The 14675-nt window shown below is 42.5% G+C and overlaps 1 protein-coding gene across 1 annotated transcript in view; it reads right to left on the bottom strand.

The window, feature by feature from the left end:
* Nucleotides 1-2017: 2017 nt before the first annotated feature.
* Csnk2a2 (casein kinase 2, alpha prime polypeptide) overlaps nucleotides 2018-14675 on the bottom strand; it is a gene marked incomplete at its 5' end in the record, with an annotated part of 41107 nt that continues 28449 nt past the window's right edge. The window contains 7 exon segments of the mRNA XM_005388434.2: nucleotides 2018-2460; nucleotides 7859-7951; nucleotides 9551-9699; nucleotides 10496-10596; nucleotides 11114-11215; nucleotides 11566-11676; nucleotides 12448-12531. Of these exon segments, the coding sequence (XP_005388491.1) occupies nucleotides 7875-7951; nucleotides 9551-9699; nucleotides 10496-10596; nucleotides 11114-11215; nucleotides 11566-11676; nucleotides 12448-12531 (624 nt within the window). The 3' untranslated portion in view covers nucleotides 2018-2460; nucleotides 7859-7874.

Below are 14675 nucleotides of genomic sequence, written 5' to 3' on the forward strand. Positions count from 1 at the left end.
AAAGATATAGTCTGATTATATTTCTATTACCATGAAAATTACTGTAATTTTAAAAAATTAGTAAATGCTTAAAGAAAACAAAGGGAGGATATACACTGAATTTTAACAATGGTTACCTCCAAAGAAAACAAGCTTTTGTCAGTTGTGTGTATAGGAGTGGTGGTGAGGGGAGTTTTCCTTGTTAGCTTCTCTGTAACATTTGTTTCTTTTTTTTTTTTTAAACCACAAGGACATATTACTAGCTGGGTGTGGTGGCATATGCCTATAATCATAGCACTCTGAAAGGCGGAGGCAGGAGGATTGCAAGTTTTAGTTCAGCCTGGGTAATTTAGTGAGACCCTGTCTCAAAAAAAATTTTTTTTTTTTAAAAGGGGCTGGAGATGTAACTTAGTGCAAAGGCTCTGGGCTCAACCCTTAGTACAATAAAAAAGCAGAGAGCAGAGTATATTACTTTGGTCATCAGGAAAACGCAATAAATATTAAAACGCCAAAACACAAACAGAACTATGAGAAGACACTGATGTTCTGAACCTCTAAGCATGCTGTAGATGAACTAGATCATTCTTGGGTTAGCAGGCTCTTGTCCCCTCCCAAAGTCAAAATAACCTAAACAATTCCCTTTCCATCTGTGACCACTCTTCAGCCCCTTCATAACCATTCACAAAACCCAAGAGCATTTGACACATTTTAGAGGTTTCTAAAAAAGGTTTCCACACTAGAACATTAAGAAGAGCCATGGACAAAAAGCAGGTGGGGAAACTGAGGTTGAAGCCAACATTCCAATTTCTCCAGGACATCGAGAATTCCCAGGTCTGTCCTCTGCGAGTCTGTTCAGATACCTTTGGAGAGGACTCGGAATACCAACAGGTCCATGCAGAGGTAACACATTCATGATGATGTGTAGATAAACACGCACATACTAACGAGGTATTTTGATGCCGTACCAGAGATCTGGAAGACCAAGAGAAATTTGTAAGGCCTTGCGTCCAAAAGAGCCTCACAAGAAAGACAATTTGAGAAAGCTAGGTCGATGGTGGGGTCAGAAAGTACTAAGTCTATCTGCTTGGGCCACTGGCCTGACACGTCTTCTGCTAGCGGCCTGTGTGTCCTTACCCGCTGGTGTTCACAGCACGCAGTTTTAAGCTGTCACACTCGAGGGACTACTTGGATCCAACAGAAGCTTCTCCAAAGGACACTAGGATGCCATGGTGGCCCTGAAAGGGGCCTCTTTGCTTTCCCCCGTTATCACTTCAAAACTTAACATCCATGCTTCAGTTCAGCGTTCAGAACAAGGAGCAGAGAGAGCAGTGCTGTGTAGGGCAGGTGGCCTTCGTGGATAAGGGGCCAGAGCCCCAAGCAGCCACCAGGACACTCGGATCAGCCCACAAGTGGTGGCTTCCCATTCCACTTCTCCTGGACAGCTTTCCTGGGAGGTTACGGCTGAGGAAGCTGGCAAAGCCTCATCTGTACAGCTGGTTTTGTTTCAACAAATACAAGTGTTGCTTTGGCTGTAGCCACTTTTCCTTCCAGCTCCTGGGACCGTGAGAATGTGACTGGCAGCAGCCCTCAGACCCGAGCCCTCCCCTGCTGCGGGTCGGCAGACTGCATGGGCCTCCAGGACAGTTCTCAGAAGAGGGTGTTGGGGGCAGCATCAGGAGATGGGATGAAATGTTGCAACGTGAGCACAGGGATAGCAAAGGGCGGGCTAACGGATCTTTCCTGAGCTTACCAGAGGTGGTGTTTATCCACCTCAATAGCTGGGCCACCCACCCGATTTGGAAGAGAGGTTAACGGTGGACATGTGACCAAGGCAAGGCCTGGCTTTCCCAACCATGAGTGCTCAGACTCTCCAGTTTGCCCCATTCACTCTCCACCTCTGCAGAGCTCCTTCACACTGGCCCTCCTCACCTGCTTTCTTCTGGTTAGAACCTGGCCCAAATGCGCTTCTGGGTCACTCCATCCTCTGTGGCCAAGGTCTGGCTTAATGGCCCCTTCCATACTGAAAACTCTCCATACATGTCTTTTAAAACCTTTTATTCAATAATATATACTTTTAAAATAATAATATGTAACTGCCCGTCATGCTATATATTGTCCCCTCTCCCCACTGGAATCTGGTCAGCTAGTCAACGTGGTTCGCTGGAAAAACAGGCGGCCACGGACGAGTCAAGGGACGCGGGGAGCAACAGTAACCAACAACCATTTGCATACCCTTCACATTTCCCATGCTTTCTGGGTCAGGAGGAAGTCAACAGGAAGCCAAAGGCATGTGAACCTTTTACATTCGGAAGTGAGGTTTGATACACGGTAGTGGGCTGCCCTTCAGTTGGTCTAGTTCATGCTCGCCAAACCTGCCACCGTTTTGTGTCTGCTCACGGAACGTGATCTCTCTACACACGTTAAGACGTTTGATTTGGTTCTTGTTCTGCTTATGGAAAAGTGGGAGGAACCGCAACAGACCTGGGGAGAGACGGGAGGAGGGGAAAGACGGCATTAATCAATCTGAGCCAGAGTGCGGGGCTTCCTTCTCCTGAAGAGGGCTGGGGCTAGAATGCCAGCTTGCCTTTCTCATGCCACTCTGGGAACACCTAGTGAGGACTGCCACACAACCTCTGGTTTGAGTGGGCTCTCCTGCTCTCTGAACACAGCCAACGCAACCTGCAGGCCAGCCTTCTGGACAGGACAGGAACACTCCGGACAGCGCTAATGACCCTGTCCCTTGGATCCAGGATGCTGGTGGGTAGTCTCGAAGCCTTGTGATGGTTCTGTACAAGTCAAGTCACAGGTTCAGCAGTCTAATTCTGGATCCCCTCAGACCTGACCTGATGTACTGAGGACACCTGGGGTCTAAGAACCAGATGACTTGGTATTTACTCAGCAAAAAGGCTAAGTCCATTAATAATGAGCAATAAATAAGCTCAAATATATTTAACTCTCTGCTGGAAACAGCTGTCTGTGGGTGCTCATGGCTAAAAACCTCACCCTTCATGTTTAGCACAGGAAAGTAGGTGGTGAGATGCCAGTGCAGAACGCTACAAGCATCTCCTGGGACACTATCACAGTACTGAGAGCACTTGGGGCCTAGGAAGCTGCCACAGTCATTTCATAAATATTTTCTTTGGTGGAAGGAAGAGTGCCACTGCTTAGTATCTGAGAAAGGTTGCACGTGCATGTTAAGAAATGACCATGTTTGCCTTTAAGAACTTCACCTGATTCCCAAGGGTCCAATTCTACAGTGATGGATGTGAGAAAAGCACACTATTGAAAACACCATCTGCCAAACAACAGCATGTGCCCTCACGTGCCTATGTGCTGCAAGGGGTGGCAGTGGGAAAGTCTTCACAAAGGCCAAGTGTTGGGCTACACGGTTAAAGTCATGCAACAAAACACATCAACCCGAAGCAGCTGGTGTTTGAGTGGTGCAACGCAAAACAAAGCACCATCCCACGACACATCCAATCCGACCTGTGCTAAAGTCTTCACACCAAGGTGATGACCTACAACCCACACACATCTCTGCAGTTTACCCCTCCCCCCATCCCCAAAGAGACAGGAAATACAAGTTAAGGTCCTCATAGTAATGGTTCATTTCCCACTTGGGAAGGCTAGGTATTATCAACATTTTTATTTAGGAAAACAAGATTTAACATGGCATTTTTCTTCCCTCTAAGGGCAGCAGCACAAGAATCACGTATCAGTCATCCAGTGATATACAGAGGTGGCCAACTGTGTCTGAAGCAGTCACTTGTAAAGGATCATAGCCCAAGCAGTGGTAGTTTTCTGCAAACAGAAGGCTCCAGGGTTCTTGAAGATTATCCAAGCTTTCCACTGGATGTCAAGATTTCTGTCACAAACTTAGTCATCATTTACACCAAGAAGAGCCAGCAAGTGAAAAACTGTTAATTTATTGATTCAAAGTTTTTTTTTTTTAAACAATCCCCAATACATGCAGTTCAGGGTTAAGTATCACATTTGTAGCACATTGTTTGAGTCTTGACACAAAAGTATGTATCATCTGTATAACCCCATCACATCTTTTTTCCCCCAGCCTCTATGATACCTGTTTGGGGTAGTTTATTAACATTCATATAGCTCAAAAACATGTTATTACTGGTTTCCTTGCCACCTCCCCTCCCAGCTATCCCACCCTGGGGTTAATCTTTAAAGGCAGGACATTCCGTTTCAATTTATTAAGCTCACTGATAAACTAGGGCTTACTGTGTGCTCATGAGGACCCTGCTTTTGCTTTCAGAGGGTTTTATCTCAACTTTGGTTGTTCCTCTCATCAGCTACCATCCATTCACTGATCTGCAGGGGGAATTCTGTTCTCTGTGGATGCTCACACAGTAACACAGGTTTCTAAACAAACCTTTAAATCTGAACTGGCATTAAAGGAAACTGTTAACTAGGCTCTTTTAGATTTACTTCAATGCATATATAAAAATTCTTCCAAATTTGTCTCCCAAAGCAGCTTTGCTTCCATTCACACCTATGCAGCACCTGGGAGAACCTAAGCCATTTCCCTGAGTAGGCACAGACTGTGAGACACTCAGCACCAGCTCTCTCTGGGACTCAGCACCTGACTTGAGAGCACCACCTTTGCAAGGGTTGCGGAGCCCAAGCCAGGGGGCAGTGTCCTCCCCAGAGCTCACTCTGAACAGGAACTTAGTGTCTGCTCATTTCACCCTCTCAAGAAGTACGCTTCCTCCTCAAGATCTACCTTTAGGTCATTTTCCTTATTGGTTCCTTTTTTACCTGCCTTTCCCCCAGCCAAGTCCCCAGGATTCTGAGCTCTGTCTCCTGTGATCAGTCAGATGAGACAGTACCTTCCTCTCTGCAAGGGAGGACACAAGCCTTAAGCCTGGAGCAGTGACGAATCTGAATTACACAGGCACTTCACTAACTGGTAAAAAGCCCCAGGAACAGCTGCTCCACGCCATGCACTTACAGGCTTCTTCCACCCGGCTGTGCACAGGGATGGGCTAGTAACAAGATCAGCGGATAGGAACCTGAACAAAGTGGGATGCCACCAAGCCCTGGAGGGAATGTCACTTAGTGCTTCATTAGCAACACTCTCCCATGGGGTTGCTCAGCTGAGGCAACCTTCGGTTACACACACTCACGGACGCAGTGATGACACATGGATCTGGACTCAGACCAGGAAGCTTCTGTTCTCACCCTACCAGGTCTATGTTCCTGAACACAGGCAGTACCTGAGATGACAGTGTAACACACTACCCTGTTCCCCATGTTTTTTGCTTTTCTTTAGGAAATAATTAAGTCCTTGTCATAGGCACTTTTAACCTGTTATAAGGTACGAAGCAAACAAATGCAAATTACTGAGATGAGTTTAAGAATGAATATGCTAACTGAAAAGGATACTGGGGTAGGTAAATTAACCTTACTTTAGTCTAAATATAAGGCTAGACTTCCACTCCTACACACACGCACACACATGCACATAGACACATACACTTACACACGCCCTTTAAGAACTTCCCAAGACCATCTTTTTGCCCAGGTACACACTCTAAAATTTCAGGGGAGAAAGGTCCATTCGGATACAATGGACAGGTTAAAAAAAAAGGTCTGAAGTAGACTCACTTCAGTCTGGGAAAAAACGGTCTAGGTGTCAAGTTCAGTCTCAGAGGGAGCAAGCACTTTAAATCCAAGTCTAAGGCATGAAGAGAGGTAAAAGTACAGATGCCGTGAAAGTAAACTGTATGCTTACGAAGGAAGAAGGATTACTCTATGTCACAGCTGTAGCTACAAACCCAAGGGCAGGCAAGTCAGTTGGGAAGGTCAAAGAAAGGGGTGGAGGCTTACTGCCTGACTTTCCTAGATGCATTTATTGCCGCTGGGTGCCCAAGGGAAAGCGGGGTTAGGGTTACTGCTCAACCTAGACCCTCCAGTAGGTCTGACAGGCACCAAAAAAGAAAAAGTAAAAAAAAAAGACAGAGGGGAAGAGGCAAGAGTGGGCTGGGGGGGCAGTGAGGAGCAAGAAAGACACAGTGGCACATCTCCCTGATAATCAATACTTCAGGCTGCCTCACTGAAGGGCATTTTGAAGGCCTGTGATGATCCAAAACATTGAGTTTCGCTGCCTGACATATTGACACAGGTTCGGATGAGAATTCACATCTTTTTGATTTTCAGGTAGAACAAATGTACATATCAAGATGCAAAATGTACAATGCAGGTAGGCAGTATTAGTATGAGAACCTTAACTGAATGTATTTCCTGGCTTTATGATCTTAATTTATAAATTCAACTTTACAAGGAGAGTTTCATTTGCATTTTAAGTTCCCACCAACCAAACAATAAAAATAGAATCTGTACTTAAAGATGGGACCTACTACCAATACCAATATGATTTTATTGGAATATGGAATGTAAACAGATGCTTCAAACAAACACTCTAATCTTAAAAAAATGTATGGCATTATTAGTTAATAAAGAAACCCTAAGTGTGATATGGTAGTAGATTCCTCTAGCTCTAGCCTAGGCATGTTAGATCCCCAATATCTCTGTAGATGGGGAGAAGGGGACTAATGGCAAATTATGTTGTTGACAAGTCCTCAAAATGAAATCAGCCCTATTCTTTTAAAAATAAACCTAGCTTTCATTGCTAATGTCAAGGTTTGCACAGCAGATCCAATGCTTCAACACTTGCCCCAGAAGGTCTACTTTTATCCTCAGCCCCCTGCGCATTTCTCTCCTCTCAGCTGCTGGCGTTATGGGATGACCTTGTCCATATAATATCAGTACCTGCATTTGAAAAGACTTATCTTTCCCTTCTTGTATGTCACATATCAGAGCTCAAAATACGTATTACCCTGATTACAGCGGAAATTGTCAGGGGGGGTAAAAAGAGGGAAGACAGGTGGTATTACTTTTTTCCCCCAATAAATCTTTCTTGAACAAATCCTAATAGGATGTTTTCTGCCTCTCTGACCTGCCTGAAATCCAACTTGCCAGTTTTAGTTATGGTTGTGAACAAGGTTACTGTTTCAGAGAGGTGCATTAAAATAGGTGCACACACAGGGATGTGCTGGGAAATGCTGCGGTTTTCCTTAGAAGGCTGCCCCCTCCCCCCATAAAAAGGCTAAGTGAGAAAAAACCAAGATTCTGTAGTTAGGCAAATGAACAGAGCATGTTATAGTGAGCTCCAAGTTATGCACGTAGCGGGGACTTTCTAATGAGACCGATGGACCTGTTCATGGCATCTCACGATTTCAAGTGATGTCTCCTGACAGCAAAGAGGACTTTGTGAAAGTGACTACAGTTTGCTTCCAAATGAAAACATTTAGAGGGAAACTGCAGGGATGAGGTACATTTCCTGGAGAGCTCATGTCATAAAAAAATACATAGAACATGAATTTGTAAAAGAGCTTAAAAAAAAAATACTGTCATTGTTTTAATATCTTTTTCATAAATGAGGCTGGTGTGTCAGTACAGATTGCTGACGTTTTGCTAAAACTTGAGCCTGAATTCTCATCAACGGAAACCAGACCACAATGGAATAGATAGGAAGTCAGATATTCAGAGCTTGTTGACCAAACGCGTTAATTCAACAGTGGTGTCCTGTTAAACGAAGAAAAATGTACAACAACTCCGAGTTTCTCATCTCCCATGCATTCCAAAGGGAGAGTCCCCTCAGATCCTGAACTATATGCATCATACACTGCACAACTGCAGCTCCCTGGAGACTAGTACTGGGGAGTTTCTTTGACAGACTTTTAGGTCTTTACTCTTCTTTGCCTTAGAAGGAATGATTAGAATTTCTTTTTATCACACTGCAGCTTCCTTCAAGCTTTGTGTCTGGTGGCTGGTTTTACTGGCATCAAGGCCGCATTACCGTCGCTTTCCAGTCTTCATCGCGCTGCGGTGAGGCCACTGGAGAGCACGGCGTTCTCTGCACAAGGCTGGGACTGCTCCTTCACCACGGGGTCTGTAAGACAGCAGGGCGAGAGTCGCCACGTCAGAGCTGTGGGTGTGGAACACCTAGAAAACCCACCCTGCCACAGCGAGACAGAGACACCCAGACTTGGCAAGCCAATGTCAAGAGGGCAACAGAGGGGAACAAAAAAAAAGAACTCAGGTCACATAAAAACTAGATACTGGAAAAAGACCAAAGGAATTGTTCTTGCAGTCAACTCTTCTTCCTCAGAGCAGACTCCACTGCTGAGAGGCACAGAAACCTTAACTGCCCACTGCTTAAAATTCCTACTAAGTTTGTGTTATTTTCTTTGAATACTACCACTACATCCAACCCCTAATTTCTTTCAAGCATGTGCAATAATAAGCACTTCAGAGGAAAAGGTGAACAAAACTAGTCAGGAGAAGCTTATCAATTTTAAGCAACAAAATTTTTGAATTGAAGTGTGCTATGTATTCAGAAAAGTAGTCACACCATAAATTACGTACAATAAACATCAGTATTCTTAATCTGATTTACCCTGAAGGACAGGAAAAGCTTTCTGTGTAATAAAACAGAAAGAGGATGTCTGAATTTCATTTGTCTAGGGTCCAAAAGGAAAGGTAAGACCTTTTAAATTTACTGTTTCCTCATGTTGTGGCCCTAGGAGGTTCAAGACCACACAATGTTTCTTCAGGCAAGACAGACTGTAGAAGGGGTAAAAAAGTGTGGGAATGAAAACACACTGCTCAAACAGAAGACAGGGGAGCTTTCACGTTGATTAGGAGAGTGAGTTGAGGCAAGCGATTGTCACTTAACCTTCCGCCATGACTGGATTAAATCCTCTCACACAGCAGGAAAGGGTATTTAAAATACCTCTCTTTGGTGGGAAGAACTATACCTACACAGAACCACAACCAAGCACCCTGACTGAATGTACACACATAATTCTGCGATGTAATAAGTGGTCCAAATGAATCTCACTAAGGTCTTTCCTGCTTTCCTGCTCTCAAATGTCTCTTATTCATTTACTGCCTTCTTCAGAAATCTACTACCGTTATCTTACTACTTTTAGCCAATTAACTTTGTTTTTTTTGAGAGGAGAAATAATCTCTGACTATGTTTCTACAGAAATATATACATTTGAAAATGCAATTTAAATTCTCATGACCTATGGGCTGGGCTGACAGGAGCAGTCAAACGGATTGAATCCGAGGGAGCTACACTTGGTGAATAAGCAAACACCCCTGGGGATCAAGAAATTAATCTGCACTGGCTACAGTAGTACACACCTGTCATCCCAGCTATTCAGGAGGCAAATGTAAGAGGATTATGAGTTTGAGGCCTGCTGAGACAACTTATAGAGACCTTTCCTCAAAATTAAAATAAATAAGAAGGGCTGAGGATGCAGCTCAGTGGTAGAATGCTTCTGGGCTTGATTCTCCATAATGGGAAAAAAGAAAAAGAATCTGATCTTCAATGCTGTCTCAATGTTTTAGAATGAACGCAGTCAAATGCAAGAATGATCTCCTCCAAATATCTAGAATTCTCTTGCCTGGCTTCAAAATAAAGGGTGAATGATTTCGTCTCCTTTAACAAATACACTCCTTGAAAACAGCCCTGGAGACTCACAGAAGTATGGGTGTTCCATGGCCTCTTTGGCAGTCAGTCTCTGTTGATGGTCATATCGCAGAAGTTTGTCCAGAAGATCTAGGGCCTCAGGGCTGACAAGGTGTCTGTTCTCACTATGGATAAAGTTTTCCCAGCGTTTCCTTGAATGCCTGAGAAGAAAAGTGAAGCATTAATATTCTGAGACTAAACCCAACAAAGGCTAAAGTCAACATAACCTTAGAATACTGCACTGATGATAAGCTTAGTAAGTACATCATTCTCATTGGTGTCTCCCCTTCCCCTCATTGTTAAAGCATCCTGAGGAAAAATGTGTACTCTTGACTAGATAAGTAGAATTAGTTAAAACCTTTATATCTGACTCAGAATTGGTGGTACTTTTCTGGATTATTTTTTAATGCCTCAGGCTTTTTGTCAATTCTGGGTGAGGCATGGTGGTGACTGAATAATTTTTTTTAGTTAGCCGATACATTTGGAGGGCTGGCCTCAGAAACATTGTGGTTTCATAAAAAACATTTGAAAACTGTCAGCCAACCACTTACTTTTAACCTACTAACTGTGCCTGAAAATTCAATATACCTTAATAGTTGTTACCTTACAGAAGATCCATTACAGAGAACAAGAAACTTAATTTCATATGCAAAGAACTACACCTTTCCAAGATTTGCCATTAAAATAATAATAGCTATACCAAAACTACTTCTTATAACACTTGATTTTATTTTCCACTTCCTATTAATAAAACAGGTTATCTCAGACAGAAGTAAAATGACTAGAAGATACATACAAATAATATCTAAATATCTCACAATAAGGCAAGGAGAAAATCACATAGAAAAAAAAGGATACTTGATTTTGGTAAGACTACAAAGAGGTAAGAAAGTGATTTTGGCTAACCTTCCCACTTCTCAAATGGGGTAAAGCAAAGCCTCTTTCTCTCTTACTTACTGTCCCAAGATATCGTTGAAGTGTGGATCTAGGTCTATGTGATATTTCTTCAGATAGCCATACAGCTCATCTGTACCCAGAACCTTGGCAATGCGAACAAGCTGAAACACAAAACAAACTGACCAAATTACTGAGCACAGCCGTCACTGTGAGCCTGAGGGCACTGGACCAGGGAATCAGAAGACTCCACACCGGTCTCCAGGGACGAGACAGAGATCCAAGTCTAGGATGGGGAAAGGTATTCAAGGACACCAAGGTTGACATGAATGCAGAATTTCAAACTGCCTTTAATGGAATAACATAAACTACAACAATAATCTCCTGAAAGCTAACAATTATGGTCATAATCTAATGATCAGAATCTAGTTTTATTAGATAAGAAAGAACCTAACTTCTTTACAGAGTCACGCTGGAAGTTGAGCATACATAGTATTATCTATTTTTGTTTCTTTGGGGGCCTCATGACCACAGATAAAATTCTGCAAAAATTTTTCCTTGAAGAAAAGCTTATGTGCAGACCATGAGTGACATGTAGTGGCTCAAGAAGAGTATTCTTTTCTAAACATGCTATTTTCTTGGCAATCATCTCCAAATAAGAGCTATATAGTATGTGCTCACCTGGTCGTAGTTGTCCTGCCCATGGAAAAAGGGTTCCTTTCGAAAGATCATGCTTGCTAACATACAGCCCAAACTCCACATGTCCAAGCTGTAATCATACATCTGGAGAGACAAGGGGAGTCAGTCAAGGGTGTTAGAAATCCAGTTGTCTTTTTTCATGGTGCTTGGGATCAAACCCAGGGTCTGGTACATACTAGTCAAGGGATCTATAACTGAGCTACATCCCCAGCTCAGAAACCCATTTTCTTTCTGAGTTTCTAGCCTTCCTTTGACCTTTGTGGATATTTTAGAATTAAAAGCCACCCCTCCCACCAAAACAAAGTAGTTGAGAAAAATCTGCAATTAGTATTCTGGGGTAAAATAATGATTGGGTTTTGAATGTATCCAAACTAAATAAAGAACACACCAAGAAGTATAAAAATAACCCAGAACACCTTTTCTACCAAGTTCACCTGATAGTCCACAAGGAGCTCTGGTCCCTTGAAGTACCTCGAGGCTACGCGAACATTGTACTCCTGTGCAGGATGATAGAACTCTGCCAAGCCCCAATCTATCAGTCGCAGCTACAAGTATGAAGAAAAAAAACATGTGAAAGGAGTGTTTTTACCTCCTGTGCCTAGAAAAGGCCATACACATTTCTCGTAACAATTATATATGGCTAAACAAAAAATGTGAGCAGGTGCACTAGCTAAAAAATTACACTTTCACCAACTGCATCAGAGGCCATTTCTGGAGCAGAGCACTCAGAATCTGTTTTTGTTTTTTTAATCTGAATTACCTTGGTTTATCACTCTCTCTAGATCAATAATGCTCAACCTTTTTTTTCCCCCTGCCCACATACTATTTCCAAGTGTAACATATTCCCCCATCATAGTTTTCATTATAAGCTCCAGGTGTAACTAAAAAAGGCCGGGGACGCATACTCCACTCCAGGACTGAAGCACTGCTCTAGCTTGTCATTAACCTAATACTAGCTGATCCATTTACTCACCAATTAGGGACAACCAGAGTTGGATAGCAAAATTAGGAGGGACCCAACTGAACTTTTAAGGCCAGGCAGATTGGTGTGAGGGTCATTAAGTGACGCAGAAACCACCAGCTGTAGTTTCTTTTTGCGGCCCTTGGGAAAATTAAGGTCAAAATAAAACAAGTGACTACAGGTGGGGTTGCCTGTCCATTTTCCTTGCAGAAACCAACACTGGAGACTGGGAAATAGTAACAAATCTGCCAAAGGAAACAGCATAGTGTTCAGAAACCATGTTGGTAATAAACAGCTGCTAGGCTGGCTCTAAGCCTTCTAACACAGGTTTGTTGCTGCCTGGTGGTAATGGTACCTTTTTTTGTTGGTGATCTATCATGACATTGTGAGGTTTCACATCCCTGTGCATGATTCCCTTGCTGTGGCAGTAATCCAGAGCCTAGTAGATAAGAAAGCACACAGAAGAATAAGCAAACTCCCTACCACCCCTCAATACAAGCACGTTCTTATTATCTGTGACACTACTTGAATGCAGTCTCCTAAGGGGAAGGTTAGTGCCAGTGAGTAAAGGCGGGGAAAAATGCTTCAGAAGGTGCCCCTGCTTTTTGTCCACATCATGGCTGCAAGCTGGTAGAAAGAGGGGACTAAAGAGAGCTATGCTGATTTCCTTAAAAGAGAGGGATGAAAACTCAGATTTGAGACCTTCACTGGAGTCACCTCTCATAATGATTCACAGGACAAGCCAGGATCCATGTGGACACGAAGAACGACATTCAACTACGTCTTTCAACATGACTGTTTTTTTTAAACAAGCAAGCCATGTGGGTTTTGTAGATTAAAAAGTATTAGTATTTTCCTTAAATACAATTCCTGAGTCAGGTGGTCTTTAAGAAGTATCACTATTGCTCTAAGGGAGAAAATCACTTCTCATAAGATAAATATGCAGGTAAGATTTTTAAGTATACAAGTCAATGATTTTTAGTAAATTTAAAGAGCTGCACAACCCACCACTGTAGTATTTGAACTTTTCCATCACCTCCCAAAATTTCCCTTAAATTTGTCTGCACTCACTCCCCACTTCCAATCATTTCCAACCACTGATTTCCTATCTGTTGCAATAGATTTGTCTTTTCTGGACACTCATGAAATGACATCATACAGGTACCATACTTCTGTCTATCCTCTTTCATACAGCACATCTGTGAGATTCATCTATGCTGCTTTTTTCTTACCAAGCAGCATCCCATTTTATGTACACAGTATTCTAGCTGAGGGACACTTGGGTTACTTCTACTTTTGGCTTTTAAGAACAATGCTGCTATGAATATTCAAGGGCAAATCTTGAGGGATATATGCCTTCATTTCTCTTGGTTAGATTCTTAGCAGCACAGGTGCTGGGCTCTTTGGTAAGTTTAACTTTTGAAAGAACTGCCTAGTTATTTTTTCCACATTCTCACCAACACTTGTCATTGTTCATTTTTTGATTATACGTACTTTAGTGGTATGAAATGATAGTTCATTATTGTGTTTTTGATTTATTTCTGTGACTGATAAAGTTAAGCATCTTTTCCTGTGCTTAGTGGACAGTCTACACTGCTTTTGGAGAAACTGATTTATATCTTTCACTTTTTACAGTATTTGAGTTATGGTTTTTTTTGGTCTTTTCTTCCGGTACCAGAAATTGAACTCAGGACCTTGTGCTTGCCAAGCAGGCGCTTTGCCGCTAAGCTAAATCCCAGACCTGAGTTATGGTTTTTTAAAGTATAAAAATCTACTGTTAAAGCTTCCCTTCCTAACATAACTACTTGCATAAACTTCAAAGTTAGCTTGTTTTTAGAAGCACCAGAACACTACATAAGGCCAATGATATACTCAAGCAATGCCAGCAACCAGAATCACATGGAACCTACTCCATGTACACCACTGAGTGCTCCTGCTGGCGTTTCCACAACCATGGCACTGCTGTCATTTGAGCCAGATAATACTTTGTATGGGATTTTATGTATTAGAGGATATTTAGCAAAATTTCTGGCCTCCACTCAACAGATACCAGTAGTGCCCCTCCAGTTATAACAAAAATAGTTGCAGGTACCGCTGAATGCTTGTTCCCTGAGGGATAAGCTTGACTTGATTTGGGAAACCCTGAACTAGAATAGGAAGGGGACTGTATTAAGTATCTTTATGCTGAAGGAATTCATAAGCCAGAGAATGATTTCTGGGTTCAGCACTCCAGGGCTAAGTTCCTTTGGTCTGTATTATATTTTGTTTTCCCTACAAACCAAAGAACATATGATGTATAATGCTTCTTATTTGAAAATAAAGAACAGTCAATACTAAACTATGGAAACAGAGATAAGAATGTAATTCCCAGAGGAGAGAATACTGAAGCAAGGGTGCACCAGAGAACACTCCTGGATCTTCATCACACTCTCCTGGCCCTGTTCTGCAGCAATGCAAAAAATCTGTACCTACACTGTACAATATGGTGACCACCAGTCACATAAGACCACTGAACCCTTGAAATGTGACTAAGGAACTAAATTCCATTTTTTTTTTTTTTTTTTTTTTTTGGTTTTTCTCCGG

The sequence above is a fragment of the Chinchilla lanigera genome, unplaced genomic scaffold (genome assembly GCF_000276665.1).
Source record: "Chinchilla lanigera isolate Chin_1 unplaced genomic scaffold, ChiLan1.0 scaffold00032, whole genome shotgun sequence".
NCBI lineage: Eukaryota > Metazoa > Chordata > Mammalia > Rodentia > Chinchillidae > Chinchilla > Chinchilla lanigera.